At 37.4% G+C, this 17,411-nt stretch overlaps 1 protein-coding gene across 3 annotated transcripts in view; it reads right to left on the reverse strand.

The window, feature by feature from the left end:
- The window catches only part of LOC107966493 (complement factor H-related protein 1), a 57,354-nt gene that overhangs the window by 5,751 nt on the left and 34,192 nt on the right, over positions 1–17,411 (reverse strand). The window contains exons 1-2 of one of the 3 annotated variants that reach the window (XM_054656942.2): positions 6,550–8,459; positions 780–974 (exon numbers count right to left, since the gene is read on the reverse strand). In XM_054656942.2, the coding sequence (XP_054512917.1) occupies positions 780–974; positions 6,550–6,607 (253 nt within the window). In that variant the 5' untranslated portion in view covers positions 6,608–8,459. Of the gene's footprint in view, positions 1–779; positions 975–6,549; positions 8,460–17,411 lie in introns of those variants that run through there. The other 2 variants (XM_054656945.1, XM_054656947.2) reach the window with 2 other exon arrangements.

Below are 17,411 nucleotides of genomic sequence, written 5' to 3' on the forward strand. Positions count from 1 at the left end.
TGAAATCAAATAGAAACACTTTCAAAAGAAGTTAACTCATGCTACTATATATATGATGAAATATATTTTTGGTTATTTTACATGTATATATAGAAGAAAATATTTCATTTTCTTGCTCTATGGTTTTTATAATGAAATATTTTATGTTTGTCAACCTTTTAGGGACAAAAGAACCTCTTCATATATCTATTTCTCTCTTAACTCTCATAAATGTTTCTTAGGAGAAAGATCATTGCTATCTCCTTTGTTGCCTCATGTATCTGGCTCCCAATTTTTTTTTCTTTTAATACAGCTGTTATCATTGGAGTCTGCTCTCTACATTTATTGGAGAATTAATATAGCTACACTGTGAAGGACCAAAGAAATTATTTATTGAAATATAAAAGTGAAAATGCTAAACCTCCTTTCAATATGCGAAAGAATGGTAAATTCAAAACAGAATATGTATAAAAATGACATTTAAAAGGAAAACTTTGATCAGGCTGCTGCAAAATGAATATTAGTAAAGAAATATTAGCAGTCAAATATATTAAAGATCAGTTTAAAAAAATTAATATATTTCAACATGTAGAGCATTTCCAGGTAACACAAGACAGTTGACATATTTATTCTTCATTGATTCTTATAGGAGGCATCTCAAAAGAGGGGGACTACATCTCCCATCTTTCCAGCTCCTTTGGTCACTGTCCCTGTGATTATCAAGACCTTATGATCTTGTCTGGCATATCCTTCTCTATTCACTGAATGACATCCATTTAATGAACAGAGCATTTACTCACTGAGACACTTTGGTGTTGGTGACCATCCTTCTTCTGTGCATGTTATGCGAGTCCAAAAGGATTTTGAAGGAGACACAAAATTATATTCACAGGAGTAATAGAAAACTTCCCCTGTAGGAACCTGGGAAAATGGCTTATATTTTTCTTCATCATATAGAATTCCATGGTTTATTTTTGGAAAATCACAAAATGTTGCTGGGAAAATAACATAAAACTGAAGAATTACATAATAAGTTACATAAATAAATCACTAGATTATATCTTAATCATCTCACTTATAGTGTTTTTCTTTCATTTAGCTTAAATGCCTTTAGCTTAAATGCTTTCCAGTGTACAAATTAGGAATGAAAAGACATCACTAACTAGGAGTACATGAGTATTTGAGGAGGTAATTGTTAATGAATATAAAATTTATATTTTGGAGTGATATGAAATATGAACTCTCCTGCAATGTCTTCAAGAAGAAAACCCACACACAACAATTTAAGAATGAAGACAGAGTGTAAGAGTAGCAAATCTTCCTGATCTACATAGTATACAGTAGAGAAGTGATAGGGTTGTTCTTAGCTCTCAATTTACTTATTTTCTCTATTCTCATTGACTGCCATAGGTGTCTCTGCCAGAAACTCTGTCCTATTTTTTTTTCTGGTGCAGTAAAGATGTTGGATATGTAGTTTTGTTTTTTGTTTAATAATATCATTTTGAATATTTTCTGGTTACAAAGTTAATACAGTTTCAGTGGAAATAATTTAGGGAATATAAGAAAATCACTAAGAACAACTCAATCAAGATAAAGTTAGAGCTAAATTCTGGTTAATGTTGTATATACAAATATGTATTTGTATATTTGTATTTATATATTTATACTTGTGAACACACACACACGCACATATACATATATATATATACAGTCAGCCCCACTCGTTTCATTTCCTCTGATTCAACCAACTGCAGATCAAAAATATTTGAAAAAAACAATAAAGATAATAAAACAATAAAAATAATGCAATTAAAAATACAATATAACAACTATTTTTACAGCATTTACATTGTATTAGGTATTATAAATACTCTAGAGATTCCTTAAATTGTATGAGAGGGCTGAGTGTGGTAGCTCATGCCTGTAATCCCAGCACTTTGGGAGGCTGAGGTGGGTGGGTCACTTGAGGTCAGGAATTTGAGACCAGCCTGGCCAACATGGTGAAACCCCATCTCTACTAAAAATACAAAAATTAGCCAGGTGTGGTGGTGCACGCCTGTAATCCCAGCTACCTGGGAGGCTGAGGCAGAAGAATCACTTGAACCCAGGAAGGGGAGGTTGCAGTGAGCCGAGATCATGCCACTAAACTCGAGCCTGGGGGCGACAGAGCAAGACTCCACCTCAAAAAAAAATTAAAATAAAATAAAATAAATTGTATGGGAGGATATGCACAGGTTATGTACAAATACTACACCATTCTGTCTTAGACACTTGAGTATCCTTGGATTTTGGTATCTGCTGGGGGTGGGTAGCGTCCTGGAACCAATTTCTTGAGGATGCTAAAGGAGTACTGTATATATGTATAAATACATCCATATGCACTATGGTGCAAGATATATTAAAACAATGTAGAAAATGGGTGAAATCTTCATACTTTTTACTCTTTTTTTGTGTACACATACATATATATACACACATATTTTTTATTAGACTTTATACTTTATTTACAGGTTTTTCACAGCAGGATTGAGTGGAAGGTAGAGATTTCCTATATACCACTTCCTCTTCCCTACCACATGCATAACCTCCCTCACTGTCAATATAATTACCACCCAAAGTTCATAGTTTATGTTGGGGTTCACTCTTGATGTTGTACGTTCTATGGGTTTGATATGCTTTATCTTTGAGTACGTATTTAGCTCAAGATATTTCCTCAATATAATACTGCTCTTTGTTTTTATGTCAAGATATTTTTGCAATATAGTACTGCTGCATAAGAAATAATTTTATTTTTCACCTTATTTGGAAGATGTGTGCAGAAATTAAGCTGACAAATCAAGAGAAATTTCTCTTTTTCATCTATCTAGAAGTAATGTTTAATGTTGCACAATATTTGAAATATTTTCACCTTGTGAAACCTGAAATTGATTATCTAACTGTTTAAAATTTGACATTAGATAGTTTTGGTAAAGGTATTGAGGGAAAGACTCCCATCTTGATAGTATTCTACCATAACTCTTTTAATTATCCTTCACTCCTCCAAAATTATAGTAGTTTATTTTCACACATTTGTACCTACATATTCTTTGCTATCCAGAATAACTTGGTTTTCATCACCCAGTTATATTGTACCTATGCTTCAGAACGAATTCTATGACATTCATCAAGTATTCATTGTGCATATCTGCAATGGTGCTAGCTAGGAGTGTTAATGTCTTCTTGCAAGCCTCCTTTACACAACCACCAATTTCAAAAGTAGAAAATAATTTTTATTGTCTCAATATTTTGATAGAATATTGTGAATATATTTCTTCTGGGATATATATATATACACACACACACAGACACACACACACATATATATATATAAATATATATATACAGTCATACAGTTATTCACCACGTAATGACATTTTGGTCAATGACTGATCACTTATATGACAGTGGACCCATAAGATTATAGTGTAGCTGAAAAATTCCTATCACCTAATAGCCATCGTAACATTGCAGTGCAATATATTACTCACATGTTTGTGGCAATGCCGGGGGTAAACAAACCTACAGCATTGCCAGTCACATAAAAATATGCCACACACAATTTTGTACAGTACGTAATACTTGATGATGATAATATAGAAGTGTTACTGGTTAATGTATTTCATATAGTATAATTGTTATCAGTATTTTATAGTTAACTTCTTCTATTGATTAAAAAAATTAACTGTAAAACAGTTAATGTTTCCTGAGGCAGGTCCTTCAGGAACTATTCTAGAAGAAACCTTTGTTATCATAGGAGAGGACAGCTCCATGCGTGTTACTGCCGTGAAGACCTTCTAGTGGGACAAGAGCGGGGAAGAAGACAGTGATACTGATGATCCTGACCCTTTGTAGGCCGAGGTTAATGTGTGTGTTTGTGTCTGTTTTTAACAAAAAGGTTTAAAAAGTAAATAAATAAGTAAGATATTTAAAAGATAAAAGCTTATAGCACAAGAACAGAAAGAAAAAATCTTTTGTACATCTCTACGATGTTTTTTAAGCTAAATATTATCTCAAAAGACACAAAAATTAAAGTTGATGAAGTAAAAATGTTAACATAAATTAAGGTTAATTTATTATCGAAGAAAAGTTTAAAATAAATTTAGTCTATCCTGGGTGCATCAAAAGCTCAGTAATTAGCACTGAAGAACTTATCCATGTAACCAAAAACCACCTGCTCCCCCAAAACTATTGAAGTAAATAAATAAATAAAATAAATTAGTTTAGCCTAAGTATACAGTGTTTATACCACCTCTAGTAGTGTATGGTGATGTTCTAAGCCATCACATTCACTCACCACTCATGTAATGACTTACTGAGAGTAACTTTCAGTCCTGCACACCCTATTCATGGTAAAAGCCCTATACAAGTCTGCCGTTTTTAATATTTTATACTGTATTTTTATTGTACTTTTCTATATTGAGATAAACATATACTTATAATTGTGCTACAGTTGCCCACAGTGTTCAGTACAGTAACATGCTGTACAGGTTTGCAGCCTAGGAGCGACAGGCTATACCATATGGCCTAGTTACGTAGTAGGCTATAAAACCTAGGTTTGTGTAAGTCCACTCTATAATGTTTGAATAAGAAGGAAATCCCCTAAGGACGCACTTCTCAGAACGTGTCCCTATCATTAAGTGATGCATGACTGTTTATACACACACACACACACACACACACACAATCACAGTCACCTATATATAGCCTTGCAATTTATTTGCCTATTTACATTTTGCTTTTCTTTAGGACACTGTAAGTTGCAGTGAGGTGTGGTTAGGGTTGTCATTTTCTTCCAGCTTCTTTGTTACATGAAGCACAACATAGTGCTTGATAAACATTTTGCTACTGGAAGCATGCAGTTTTCTATGTATACAAATGTGTTGCTTCAGTGTGTTGTTTTTGCTGTTTGGCAGGTCTCTCAATAGACACCTAAACGACAGTGTAACACACATTTACAGATCACTTAACATCTAGGCAACCTTTAGATAGAATTTCACTGAAGTTTCTCTCAGAGACTGGATTTAAGCTTGAACTTTTTTTTGGTGGGAGGAGGGTTAGGAATTGTTAAAATTCTACATATTTCTCTCATATTTTTCACTTATCTTCCTCTGCTTCCCCCCTATTTAGAAATCCTCCTGTAATGCCATGTGTAATGGGTCTATAAGCCACTTAATAAATACCATAAACACAGACTTAAGAAAAATCAAATACACTCATACAATCACACTCCTGTGATTACAACTCAGCACTAAAAGTGAAAACAAAATAAAATGAATTTCAAGGGCCAGGCGTGGTGGCTTATGCCTGCAATCCCAACACTGTGGGAGGCCGAGGCGGGCAGATCACCTGAGGTCGGGAGTTCGAGACCAGCCTGACCAACATGGAGAAACCCCATCTCTACTAAAAATACAAAATTAGCCAGGCGTGGTGGTGCATGCCTGTAATCCTAGCCACTTGGGAGGCTGACGCAGGAGAATTGCTTGAACCCAGGGGATGGAAGTTGTGGTGAGCCGAAATCACACCATTGCACTCCAGCCTGGGAAACAAGAGTGAAAGTCCATCTCAAAAAAAAAATGAATTTCAAGCAATAGAAATAACATTTTGCAACATTTCTAAGGGCAAATATGGAAAGGAAAGCATTTTATTGTTCATGTTGTTCTGTTATGTCAGGACTGATGAGAAACTGTTCAAATAAAACTTCAAAGGTCTGTAAACATTAGGAAACAGCCAAACAGTAAAGTAAAAACTTTTTGGAAATCAAAGGGTAAAGCATAATGATCGAAACTCCATGTACAGACATAGTTTAATTAGTATCCTAGACCTTGGTAGAGATTTTGTTTGCAATTCCTTTGATATGGTGGCCTTAATTTCAACATGAAATAAAATGGGACCGTTTATAAAATATCATAAGAAGCAGTTTGTAGTATTAATAAAGAGGTGATACATTACTTCATTCTCAACATTTAAGAGCTCAGAAGAAGCAATTTCTTGACAGTTCACTGGTTTATATATAAATGATATTTTCTATTGTTTCAGTAAAATATAGAAGGATTTTACTCTATATTTGTTGAAGGATAATTAGATTGAAATGGGAATTCCTCCATTTTAATGACCTTTAAAATTTAAATGGTCAAATCTAGGAAAATAAAATCCAAAAAGCATTTTGAAGGTGGCCAAATCTTTTTGAGATTGATTGTTCTAGTTAGTGGCATTGCAGAGTGTATGCAGAATTACACTAATACTTCACCTTGCCACCGTTAGTATAGCAGGTTTTCCCTCATTTAATTCCTCTTTACATTCTCTATTTGGTGGCCATTTACCTTTGCAACTTAGAGGATGGAGAGAACTAATTTTATTCTATTTTCCTGCTAATTGCATGTTAGAAAGTATTTCCATAAAATACATAAATATTATAACTCATTTAAAATATTTTCATCCATTTATTCATTTAAAAATATGTAAGCATACACACAAAAACCGATAAATGTATCTGAAAAAGGAACTAAATATTCAGGTCTGTTTTGAACTTACCTTCTCCCCCAACAGAGGATATCCGTGAGATTAGAATTACACTGACCATGAGCCACATGCTTGGTAGTTCCAATCGTATATAACTAAAAATACTTCAGTGGTGGTGGTGTTGCTTTGAATCTGCTTTCATTAACAGTTATGAGCATGACTTTGAATTTCAGTGTACTAACTGGAAGCTAGTTTAGTAAAGTCCTTTGTGGTCAACATCAAAGTTCATGGAGGGTTGTGCAAAATAAGCAAATAGTGTCTAATCAGTGTTTTCACAATAATACTCTGAGTTTATCATGTAATATTAACTTGAGCAAAATAAAAGCTGTTCAATTTCCTTGTTGTGGTCCCTGAGTCTCTGAGTTTGGAATATTCAGAAATGGGCCATTGAAGATGAAAGAGGAAGCCCCTTCTTTTTTCTAGCCAAGAGTTCAGCTACATCAATAGGCAAGCAAGTGAAGGTGATCAGTCCTCATCTTAACATAACAGCATCACTGTTCTAGTTATAAATTCCACTTAAAACTGGTATTAAGAATGAGGTAACTTCAGACCATCCTGGCTAACATGGTGAAACCCCAACTCTACTAAAAATACAAAAATTAGCTGGGCGTGGTGGTAGGCACCTGTAGTCCCAGCTACTTGGGAGGCTGAGGCAGGAGAATGGTGTGAACTCGGGAGGCGGAGTTCACAGTGAGCTGAGATCACACCACTCCCCTCCAGCCAGGGTGACAGAGCGAGACTCCGTCTCAAAAAAAAAAAGAATGAGGTAACTTCTTAATAGTTTTCATATTTTTAGACTATAAAAAGTCAAATCAAGAATAATTTTTGGTATGTAATGGTTCCCAAAATTGTTGAACCAATTTTACTTCAGAATAATTTTGTTCCGATGGGACTTTGAGAATGGGTATTTCTGGGTCTTGGTATATTCACTCACCACCAAAAGGCAGCAATAAAACTGGATAAAATTATAAAAATAATCTCTAGAAATTGGCCAAAGAGCATACTGTTGGGAAATATTTATTCCAGAAAGTCCACATAAATCTCAGTAAAAAAGAGTGGCTGCTTTTATCCACCTTTGTCTCACAGCCCAGTTCTGTGGCTCAAGTTGAACCCTGGGTAGGCAAGCAGTCTGTGTGGACTGGAAGCTCTGCTGCCCCACTGGAGGGGAGTGACTTTATAGCATGGAAAAGTCCCTGCCCAAGGATCCTATTAAATATAAAGAGGTTACAGTGGGAAGCAAGTAGAGAAGATTAGTATGTGTAGAGGATATTAGCTGGGGAAAGCAACAAAGTGGCCAGTCAGCCAAAAATTTAATGGCAAAATTTGGAGAAAGGGACAGCCTAAGGACTTCCACTAAGATGAAACTTACTGATGGTGGTTCAGAAGTCAATGGGAATGCATATAGCTATGTTCAATCAAGAAACCAGAGAAGTCTCTGTGAGCTACTAGTCTCCACTATTGATTCTAGTCAATCTAAACCTTATCATTTCCAATTAAACTACCTAAATTATCTAAATATTAAGTGTCACACTCTAGATCATTTCAACAATCTCTTTAGCTCACTTACTCTACTAAATTTGTTCCAACCATTCAGTGACACTGACGCTTTTTCACTATTCTTTTCCCTTCACTTTCTCTCTTCCCACCATAACCAAATTAGATTCAATGGTTCATCACTGTAAGTCAATCCCTTGCACACACTCTCCTGCCCATTCCTTTCTTTCTATCTGTAATCCAAGTTTAGAAAACCTCAAACCTTTGCAAATAAATTCTCTGCCTGCCCTGTCTCTGAACTGAAGCAGCAGAGTGTGTCTACAAGAAAAACAAATGCGGTCACCGCTCCAAGATGGCTGAATAGGAACAGCTCTGGTCTGCAGCTCCCAGCGTGATCAGTGCAGAAGATGGGAGATTTCTGTATTTCCAACTCAGGTACCTGGTTCATCTCATTGGGACTGGTTGGACAGTGGGTGCAGCACATGGAGGGGGAGCCGAAACTGGGCGGGGCATCACCTCACCCTGGAAGTGCAAGGGGTCAGGGGATTTCCCTTTCCTAGCCAAGGGAAGCCATGGCAGACTGCACCTGGGAAAAATGGGACATTCCTGCCCAAATACTGCACTTTTCCGAGGGTCTTAGTTAACGGCAGACCAGGAGACACTCTCCTGCTCCTGGCTCGGCAGGTCCCACACCCACAGAGCCTTGCTGACTGCTAGTGCAGCAGTCTGAGATCAACCTGTGAGGCAACAGCCTGGTGGGGGGAGGGGCATCCGCTATTGCTGAGGCTTGAGTAGGTAAACAAAGCGGCCTGGAAGCTTGAACTGGGTGGAGCCCACTGCAGCACAGCTAGGCCTGCTGCCTCTGTAGACCCCATCTCTGGGGGCAGGGCATAGCTAAACAAAAGGCAGCAGAAACTTCTGCAGACTTTAAACGTCCCTGTCTGACAGCTCTGAAGAGAGAGGTTGTTCTCCCAGCATGGCATTTGAGCTCTGAGAACAGACAGACTGCCTCCTCAAGTGGGTCCCTGACCCCCATGTAGCGTAACTGGGAGACAACCTCCCAGTAGGGTACAACTTACACCTCATACAGGCAAGTGCCCCTCTGGGACAAAGCTTCCAGAGGAAGGATCAGGCAGCAATATTTGCTGTTCTGCAATATTTGCTATTCTGCAGCCTCTGCTGGTGATACCCAGGCAAACAGGGTCTGGAGTGGACCTCCAGCAAAATCCAACAGACCTGCAGCTGAGGGACCTGACTGTTAGAAGGAAAACTAACAAACAGAAAGGAATAACATCAACATCAACAAAAAGGACATCCACACCAAAACCCCATCTGAAGGTCACCAACATCAAAGACCAAAGGTAGGTAAAAACCACAAAGATGGGGAGAAACCAGAGCAGAAAAGCTGAAAATTTGAAATAATCAACAAAATTAATATACCCCTAGCAATACTAATAAAGAAGAAAAGAGAAAGGAATCAAATAGATGCAATAAAAAATGATAAAGGGGATATCACCACTGATCCCACAGAAATACAAACTACCATCAGAGAATACTATAAACACCTCTATGCAAATAAACTAGACAATCTAGAAGAAATGGATAAATTCCTGAACACATACATCCTCCCAAGACTAAACCAGGAAGAATTTGAATGTCTGAATAGATCAATAACAGGTTCTGAAATTGAGGCAATAATTAATGTCCTACCAACCAAAAAAAGTCCAGGAGCAGATGGATTTACAGCTGAATTCTACCAAAGGTACAAAGAGGAGCTGGTACCATTCCTTCTGAAACTATTCCAATCAATAGAAAAAGTGGGACTCCTCCCTAACTCATTTTATGAGGCCAACATCATCCTGACACCAAAACCTGGCAGAGACACAACAAAAAAATAGAATTTTAGGCCAATATCCCTGATGAATATTGATGCGAAAATCCTCAATAAAATACTGGCAAACGGAATCCAGCAGCACATCAAAAAGCTTATCCACCATGATCAAGTCGGCCTCATCTCTAGGATGCAAGGCTGGTTAAACATATGCAAATCAATAAACATACTCCACCACATAAACAGAACCAAAGACAAAAATCACATGATTATCTCAATAGATGCAGAAAAGGCCTTCAACAAAATTCAACAGCCCTTCATGCTAAAAACTCTCAGGAAACTAGGTATTGATGGAATGTATCTCAAAATAATAAGAGCTATTTATGACAAACCCTCAGCGAATATCATTCTAAATGGGCAAAAACTGGAAGCATTCCCTTTGAAAACTGACACACGGCAGGGATGTCCTCTCTCACCACTCCTATTCAACATAGTTTTGGAAGTTCTGGCCGGCGATTTCTGTCAAGAGAAAGAAATAAAGGGTATTCAATTAGGAAAAGAGGAAGTCAAATTGTCTCTGTTAGCAGATGACATGATTGTGTATTTAGAAAACCCCATCGTCTCAGCCCAAAATCTCCTTAGGCTGGTAAGCAACTTTAGCAAAGTCTCAGGATACAAAGTCAATGTGCAAAAATCACAAGCTTTCCTACACACCAATAACAGACAAGCAGAAAGCCAAATCATGAGTGAACTCTCACTCACAATTGCTACAAGGAGAATAAAATACCTAGGAATCCAACTCACAAGGGATGTGAAGGACCTCTTCATGGAGAACTATGATCCACTGCTCAACGAAATAAAAAAGGACACAAACAAATGGAAGAACATTTCATGCTCATGGATAGGAAGAATCAATATTGTGAAAATGGCCATACTGCCCAAGGTGATTTATAGATTCAATGCCATTCCCATCAAGCTACCAATGTCTTTCTTCACAGAATTGGACAAAACTACTTTAAAGTTCATATGGAACCAAAAAAGAGCCCTCATTACCAAAGCAATCCTAAGCAAAAAGAACAAAGCTGGAGGCTTCACGCTACCTGACTTCAAACTATGCTACAGTAACCAAAACAGCGCATGGTACAGCATGGTACCGGTACCAAAACAGAGATATAGACCAATGGACCAGAACAGAGGCCTCAGAAATAACACCACACATCTACAACCATCTGATCTTTGACAAACCTGAGAAAAACAAGAAATGGAGAAAGGATTTCCTATTTCTTAAACTGTGTTGGGAAAACTGGCTAGCCATATATAGAAAGCTGAAACTGGATCCCTTCCTTACACCTTATACAAAAATTAATTCAAGATGGATTAAAGACTTAAATGTTAGACCTAAAACCATAAAAACCCAAAAAGAAAACCTAAGCCATACCATTCAGGACATAGGCACGGGCAAGGACTTCATCACTAAAACACCAAAAGCAATGGCAACAAAAGCCAAAATAGACAAATGGGATCTAATTACACTAAAGAACTTCTGCACAGCAAAAGAAACTACCATCAGGGTGAACGGGCAACCTACAGAATGGGAGAAAATTTTTGCAATCTACCCATCTGATAAAGGGCTGATAGCCAGAATCTACAAAGAACTTAACAAATTTAGAAGAAAAAAACAAACCCATCAAAAAGTGGGCAAAGGATAAGAACAGACTCTTCTCAAAAGAAGATATTTATTCAGCCAACAGACACATGAAAAGATGCTCATCATCACTGGTCATCAGAGAAATGCAAATCAAAACGGCAATGAGATACCATCTCACACCATTTAGAATGGCGACCATTAATAAGTCAGGAAACACCAAATGCTGGAGAGGATGTGGACAAATAGGAACACTTTTACACTGTTGCTAGGAGTGTAAATTAGTTCAACCATTGTGGAAGACAGTGTGGCAATTCCTCAAGGATCTAGAACTAGAAATACCATTTGACCCAGCCATCCCATTACTGGGTATATATACCCAAAGGATTATAAATCATGCTACCATAAAGACACATGCACACGTATGTTTATCGTGGCACTATTCTCAATTGCAAAGACTTGGAACTAGCCCAAATGTCCATCAATGGTAGACTGGATTAAGAAACTGTGGCACATATACACCATGGAATACTATGCAGCCATAAAAAGGATGAGTTCATGTCCTTTGAAGGGACATGGATGAAACTGGAAACCATCATTCCCAGCAAACTATCACAAGGACAGAAAACCAAACACCGCATGTTCTCATTCATAGGTGGGAATTGAACAATGAGAACACTTAGACACAGGGCAGGGGACATCACACACCAGGGCCTATCATGGGGTGGGGGGCAGGGGGAGTGATAGCATTAGGAGAAATACCTAATGTAAATGACGAGTTGATGGGTGCAGCAAACCAACATGGCACATTTATACCTATGTAGCAAACTTGCACATTGTGCACATGTATCCTAGAACTTAAAGCATAATAATAAAGATAAATAAATAAATAAAGGTTTACATTATGAAGAGTTGAAAAAAAAAAACCAAATGCAACGGTGCTGACTTGCCTTGCTTTAAATTAATGATCACGGGCCTAAATGATTTTGACACTTCCTTTCTCCTCCTCTGTTTTATTATCTCCCTCCTTAACCATCAGTCCTCACCTTGTACTTTGCTAATGACTTTATTTATTTTTTTTCATCTAGATATAGAAGCAATCAGAAGAAAACTACCTGCTGTTCACACACATACTTTTCTGCATTGTCTCCTGTTTCACTGGATGTTGATCCTTACTCCTATCCTGTTATGGTCTCTACCAGATTTGATCCCCTCTTTTCTATGCAAGGATTTTGCTCTTTCAATTATTCCCTCTCAACTGTATCATTAATTTCTCCATTTTTCAAATTATTTCTGCCAATATGCAAAAATACCAAACATCTTCCATCTTAGAGAGCAACAACAACAAAAAAAGCTCAAAAAATCCTTTGTGGAACCAAATCTCTTTCTAGTAACCTCCCAATTCTCTTCTCATTTTATAATACAATGACTCCAATGTATTAGCTACAATTTCTGCCTCATTTCATTTTTTCATTCTCACCACTACACTTAAACCTCTCTTGTAACAGTCATCAATATCTTCTTTGTAATCAAATCCATTGGTTGAAACTGAATAATCAGCAAAAATTCACATGAGTTTCCCATCCTTCCATTTTGAAATACCTGCTTCACATGGTCTATGAAACAACACATTCTCCTGGTTTCTCTTCTGTCTGAAACGCTTCACCATGTCAATCTTTTGATGGCTTCTTCTAAACTCTCTGACATTTAAATACTGGCTTGTCTGAATCTAGGGGATGTTATCATTTATTTATGAGCACAGAATTAATTTTCACAGAGCTAGTGCCAATTTTTAGTTGAATTAACAGTATCTTCTCTTGTCTATTCTTTTTTAAAGCAGTACTCAACAATTATTTTCCAATTTTTTTGCTGAATATTTCTTCCATTCTTCTAATTTGGAAACTTAGATTTTCCTTTTGTTTTTCTGTTTCTTATTTTAAGTAATTTCAGTAGATTATGCCCTCCCATGCATTATCAATTACAATAACTGAGACCAGGGAATTGACATCAGCACAGAGTGAGACCCTGTCTCAAAAAAAAACTGAAAAACTTTTAATTGATTTATTTATGCACATATAAAGTACAAACATTAATTTATTTCTAACATCCTGTATAATTTTACAAACTTCAACACATTTTATTTTCATCTTTTTTATTTGTTTTGTGTTCTCTGTTTTTGGTGTCCGTTGTGTTCCATCAGTTGATAAGTTTTAATGGATAATGACTTGACTTTTACCTACTAACTGAGCAAAGAAATGAGAACAGGTTGTGATGTCCTACTCATGCTATTTTCCTCCAAGGATCATGTAAGCTGATCATGCAAGAGTTTACCTAATCCATAGCTTCCTCCGTTGCTAAGAGCTCCAGCATTCTCCAGCTGTACTCCATAAAGTCCTTCCTATACATCCCATCCTTTACTTACAGGACATATTCTTCCTACTGATGCTCAAGACCAAACCATTTTAGAAATATATGTCTCATAGCAGAATTGTGCAAGTTTACTAAAAATGCTCTCAGATGTTTTATATCATGTTTGGTGCCCTGAAAGTAATTTATGAATGGTTGCTAATGGAAAACACCTTCATTTCCTTCTTCAGCCTTTTTTCAACTCAATCAGGATAACTTTTTGTTCCCAAAACAGTCAAGCTTTACACTTCAGTATCTTTCTTGTTTGTCTGTCAACCACTCTCAAGGATTTTCTATTTTCTTGCATATTTGTGGATAGTTTTAAAATCATTTAAGAACAGTATAGAGATTTTACATTTCATGTTATATTTAAAACCATTAATATGATTTTATTTCAATGTAAGCTTAAGTATTTACAACTCCTGTCATATAGTTTAATATTTCTTTTTGGGTAATAAGAGTGCTCTCAGTTTTTCTGGTTATAGTGAAGTTGCAGAAAAATTGTTTGTAAATAATATTTTAATAAGTTATTTACGTAAATTTTGAGTAGTGGGAAGGAAAAGACAAAATATTGGTGCATTTTTTAGGTTCTGGTTAAACCCTAGCATGTTGTTTATAAACCTATACATATCTGTTTATGCTGACTCAAACTATGTATGTGTAAACTGTTTCTACCATAACTGTATAGGCTTAAATATTTAATCTTACTAATTTTAGAATAAAACATTCTACTGTTTTTTACAAAAGTATTTACATTTTTTGAACACTTTCCATTTACTTGTTTACTATTTTGCTTTAACTATATGAATTATTTATGCCTGTACCTTTCTACTGGAACATCACTGATTTTCTCAGTAAATTGAATCAGTTTTTAATAATATAATTTTTTATTGTACATGATTTGCATGGAATTTCCAATTAATTTTCTTCTTGAATTTGATGTTTATTGGGGCTACAAATGCCCATTTTTGTATTCTCAAATATTTTAGTATTTCACCTTTATGAAGTAAGAAACCTGATACTTAAAAAAAGTATTTCTTATGTCTCAATAAATGTCAAATTCATTTTGCATAGATATTGTACTGGATATTACAAATCACACACGGTAGAAACTGAGGTCTCAAATAGTGCTGCTCCTATCTGAACATTCTATATTGTTAACTCCTGACTTCCTGACTGTAATTCAGTCTCCACGCTCATGAAACCGTGGTCCGTCTGTCTATGCATCTCACTTGCTTAAAATCCATCCATGGCTCCCTGATCACTCTCTGAGTAAAGTTCAGTCTCCTTGTCAGGTCTATAAAATCTTAAAATCTTTTCTGATTCCATACCTCACATCACTCATCACAGTGAATACCCTGAGTTTTAGTCATGCTAACTTTTTGAAACTTCCCAATTATGTTTTTTCTTTATCTTGTTGTTGGTCTTTCACATTCTGTTTCTCCTAAGTATTGATTTTCTCCGCATCTACCTACCAAAACTATATGCAAGTTTGAACCTCACATGAAATATCATCTCCTTTCAGATCTATTTCCTGGCCTCCAAGAGGGTGTTTATTTTTTGTCTAAATTCTTGTAGTGTCTTTCATCTTTTTCTATTAATGTGCTTATTATATTGTTATAGTTTTTATATGTGGGATTTTGTATCTGTTATATCTATAAGCTGCCTTTAACTCACTGCTGCTGACCTGTGTGATCAAGTTGCAGGAGAAAAAATTTCTTGTTACATAGGCTGATGCAAAAAGAAAAAGTAGGTTTCTACTAACCAACTCTGTTTTCCTTTGAGTAATATAAATGATAACAGTAGCTTTGATTTATTGAATACTTACTATATGGTTATAAGTATTGTTAAATGCCCAGTATACTGAAACCTATTTACATACATTTGTGAATTAAATTCTGATTTCAAAAATGTCATCTCCATTTTGCAGATGAAACTCAGAGATGCAGATGTACTCCTACAAATATACATTATTTAATGACTGAAGCAGTATTTAATGAAAGACATAGACATTTATTGGGATAGTTTTCATGTAGAAGTATTTTATTTGCTTTTGTATATATTAAGTTGTTTAGTCTTACCAGGTGGTAAGAATGTTGGTGTTGGATTGCTGAAGGAATTCACAGGACTCAAACAACTTATGCTCACAAAAAGGCTGTATCACAGGCAAAGGGCACAGCAGCAGTAGGAGAGGGTTGTTCGTTGAGGGATCCATCCATAGAACTCACACACAGACTTCTTTGTCTTACCACCACTGGGTCATACAGGATGCATTTTTTCTAGATACAAACCACATCGGCATGTGTGTGTGTGAGAAACCTGAATTTCCTTTGTTTCACTGAAGCATATGCTATACATCACTCCAGTAATGATGTTGCTCAAGCCTGCTGCTTCCCAGATCCATGGCATTTTGTTTTAGTAATGGTAGTGTGTCTGGAATTAGTGGGTTCTTGGTCTCACTGACTTCAAGAATGAAGCCGCGGACCCTCGCGGTGAGTGTTACAGTTCTTAAAGGTGATGCGTCTGGAGTTTGTTCCTTCTGATGTTCACACGTTTGGAGCTTCTTCCTTCTGGTGGGTTTGTGGTCTCACTGGCTTCAGGAGTGAAGCTGCAGACCTTCACAGTGAGTGTCACAGCTCTTAAGGTGGGATGTCTGGTGTTGTTCGTTCCTCCCATCTGGAGTTGTTTGTTCCTCTCAGTGGGTTCGTGGTCTCACTGGCTGGCCTCAAGAGTGAAGCTGCAGACCTTCGCAGTGAGTGTTACAGCTCATAAATGCAGTGTGGAACCAAAGAGTGAGCAGCAGCAAGATTTATTGCAAAGAGGGAAAGAACAGTGCAGAACGGGACCCCCGCGGGTTGCCACGGCTGGCTGGGGCAGCCTGCGTTTATCCCTTATCTGGCCCCACACACATCCTGCTGATTGGTCCATTTTACAGAAAGCTGATTGGTCTGTTTTACAGAGAGCTGATTGGTCTGTTTTGACAGGGTGCTGATTGGTGCGTTTACCTTGAGCTAGACACAGAGTGCTGATTGGTTTATTTACAATCCCTTAGCAGACATAAAGGTTCTCCAAGTCCCCACCGGATTAGCCACATACAGAGTGCTGATTGGTGCATTCACAAACCTGGAGCCAGACACAGAGTGCTGCTTGGTGCATTTACAAACCTTGAGCTGGACACACAGTGCTAATTGGTGTATCTACAATCCCTTAGCCAGACATAAAGGTTCGCCAAGTCCCCACTAGACTCAGGAGCCCAGCTGGCTCCACCTAGTGGATCCCACACCTGGCTGCAGGCGGAGCTGCCTGCCAGTCCTGCACCCTGCACCCGCACTCCTCAGCCCTTGGGCGGTTAATGGGAACGGGCACTGTGGAGCAGCGGGCGGTGCTCGTCAGGAAGGCTCTGGCAGCACAGGAGCCCAGGACAGCGGGGTGGCTCAGGCATGGCTGGCTGCAGGTCCCAAGCCCTGCCCCACAGGGAGGCAGCTGAGGCCTGGCGAG

Source organism: Pan troglodytes, chromosome 1 (genome assembly GCF_028858775.2).
Source record: "Pan troglodytes isolate AG18354 chromosome 1, NHGRI_mPanTro3-v2.0_pri, whole genome shotgun sequence".
NCBI classification, from domain to species: Eukaryota; Metazoa; Chordata; class Mammalia; order Primates; family Hominidae; genus Pan; species Pan troglodytes.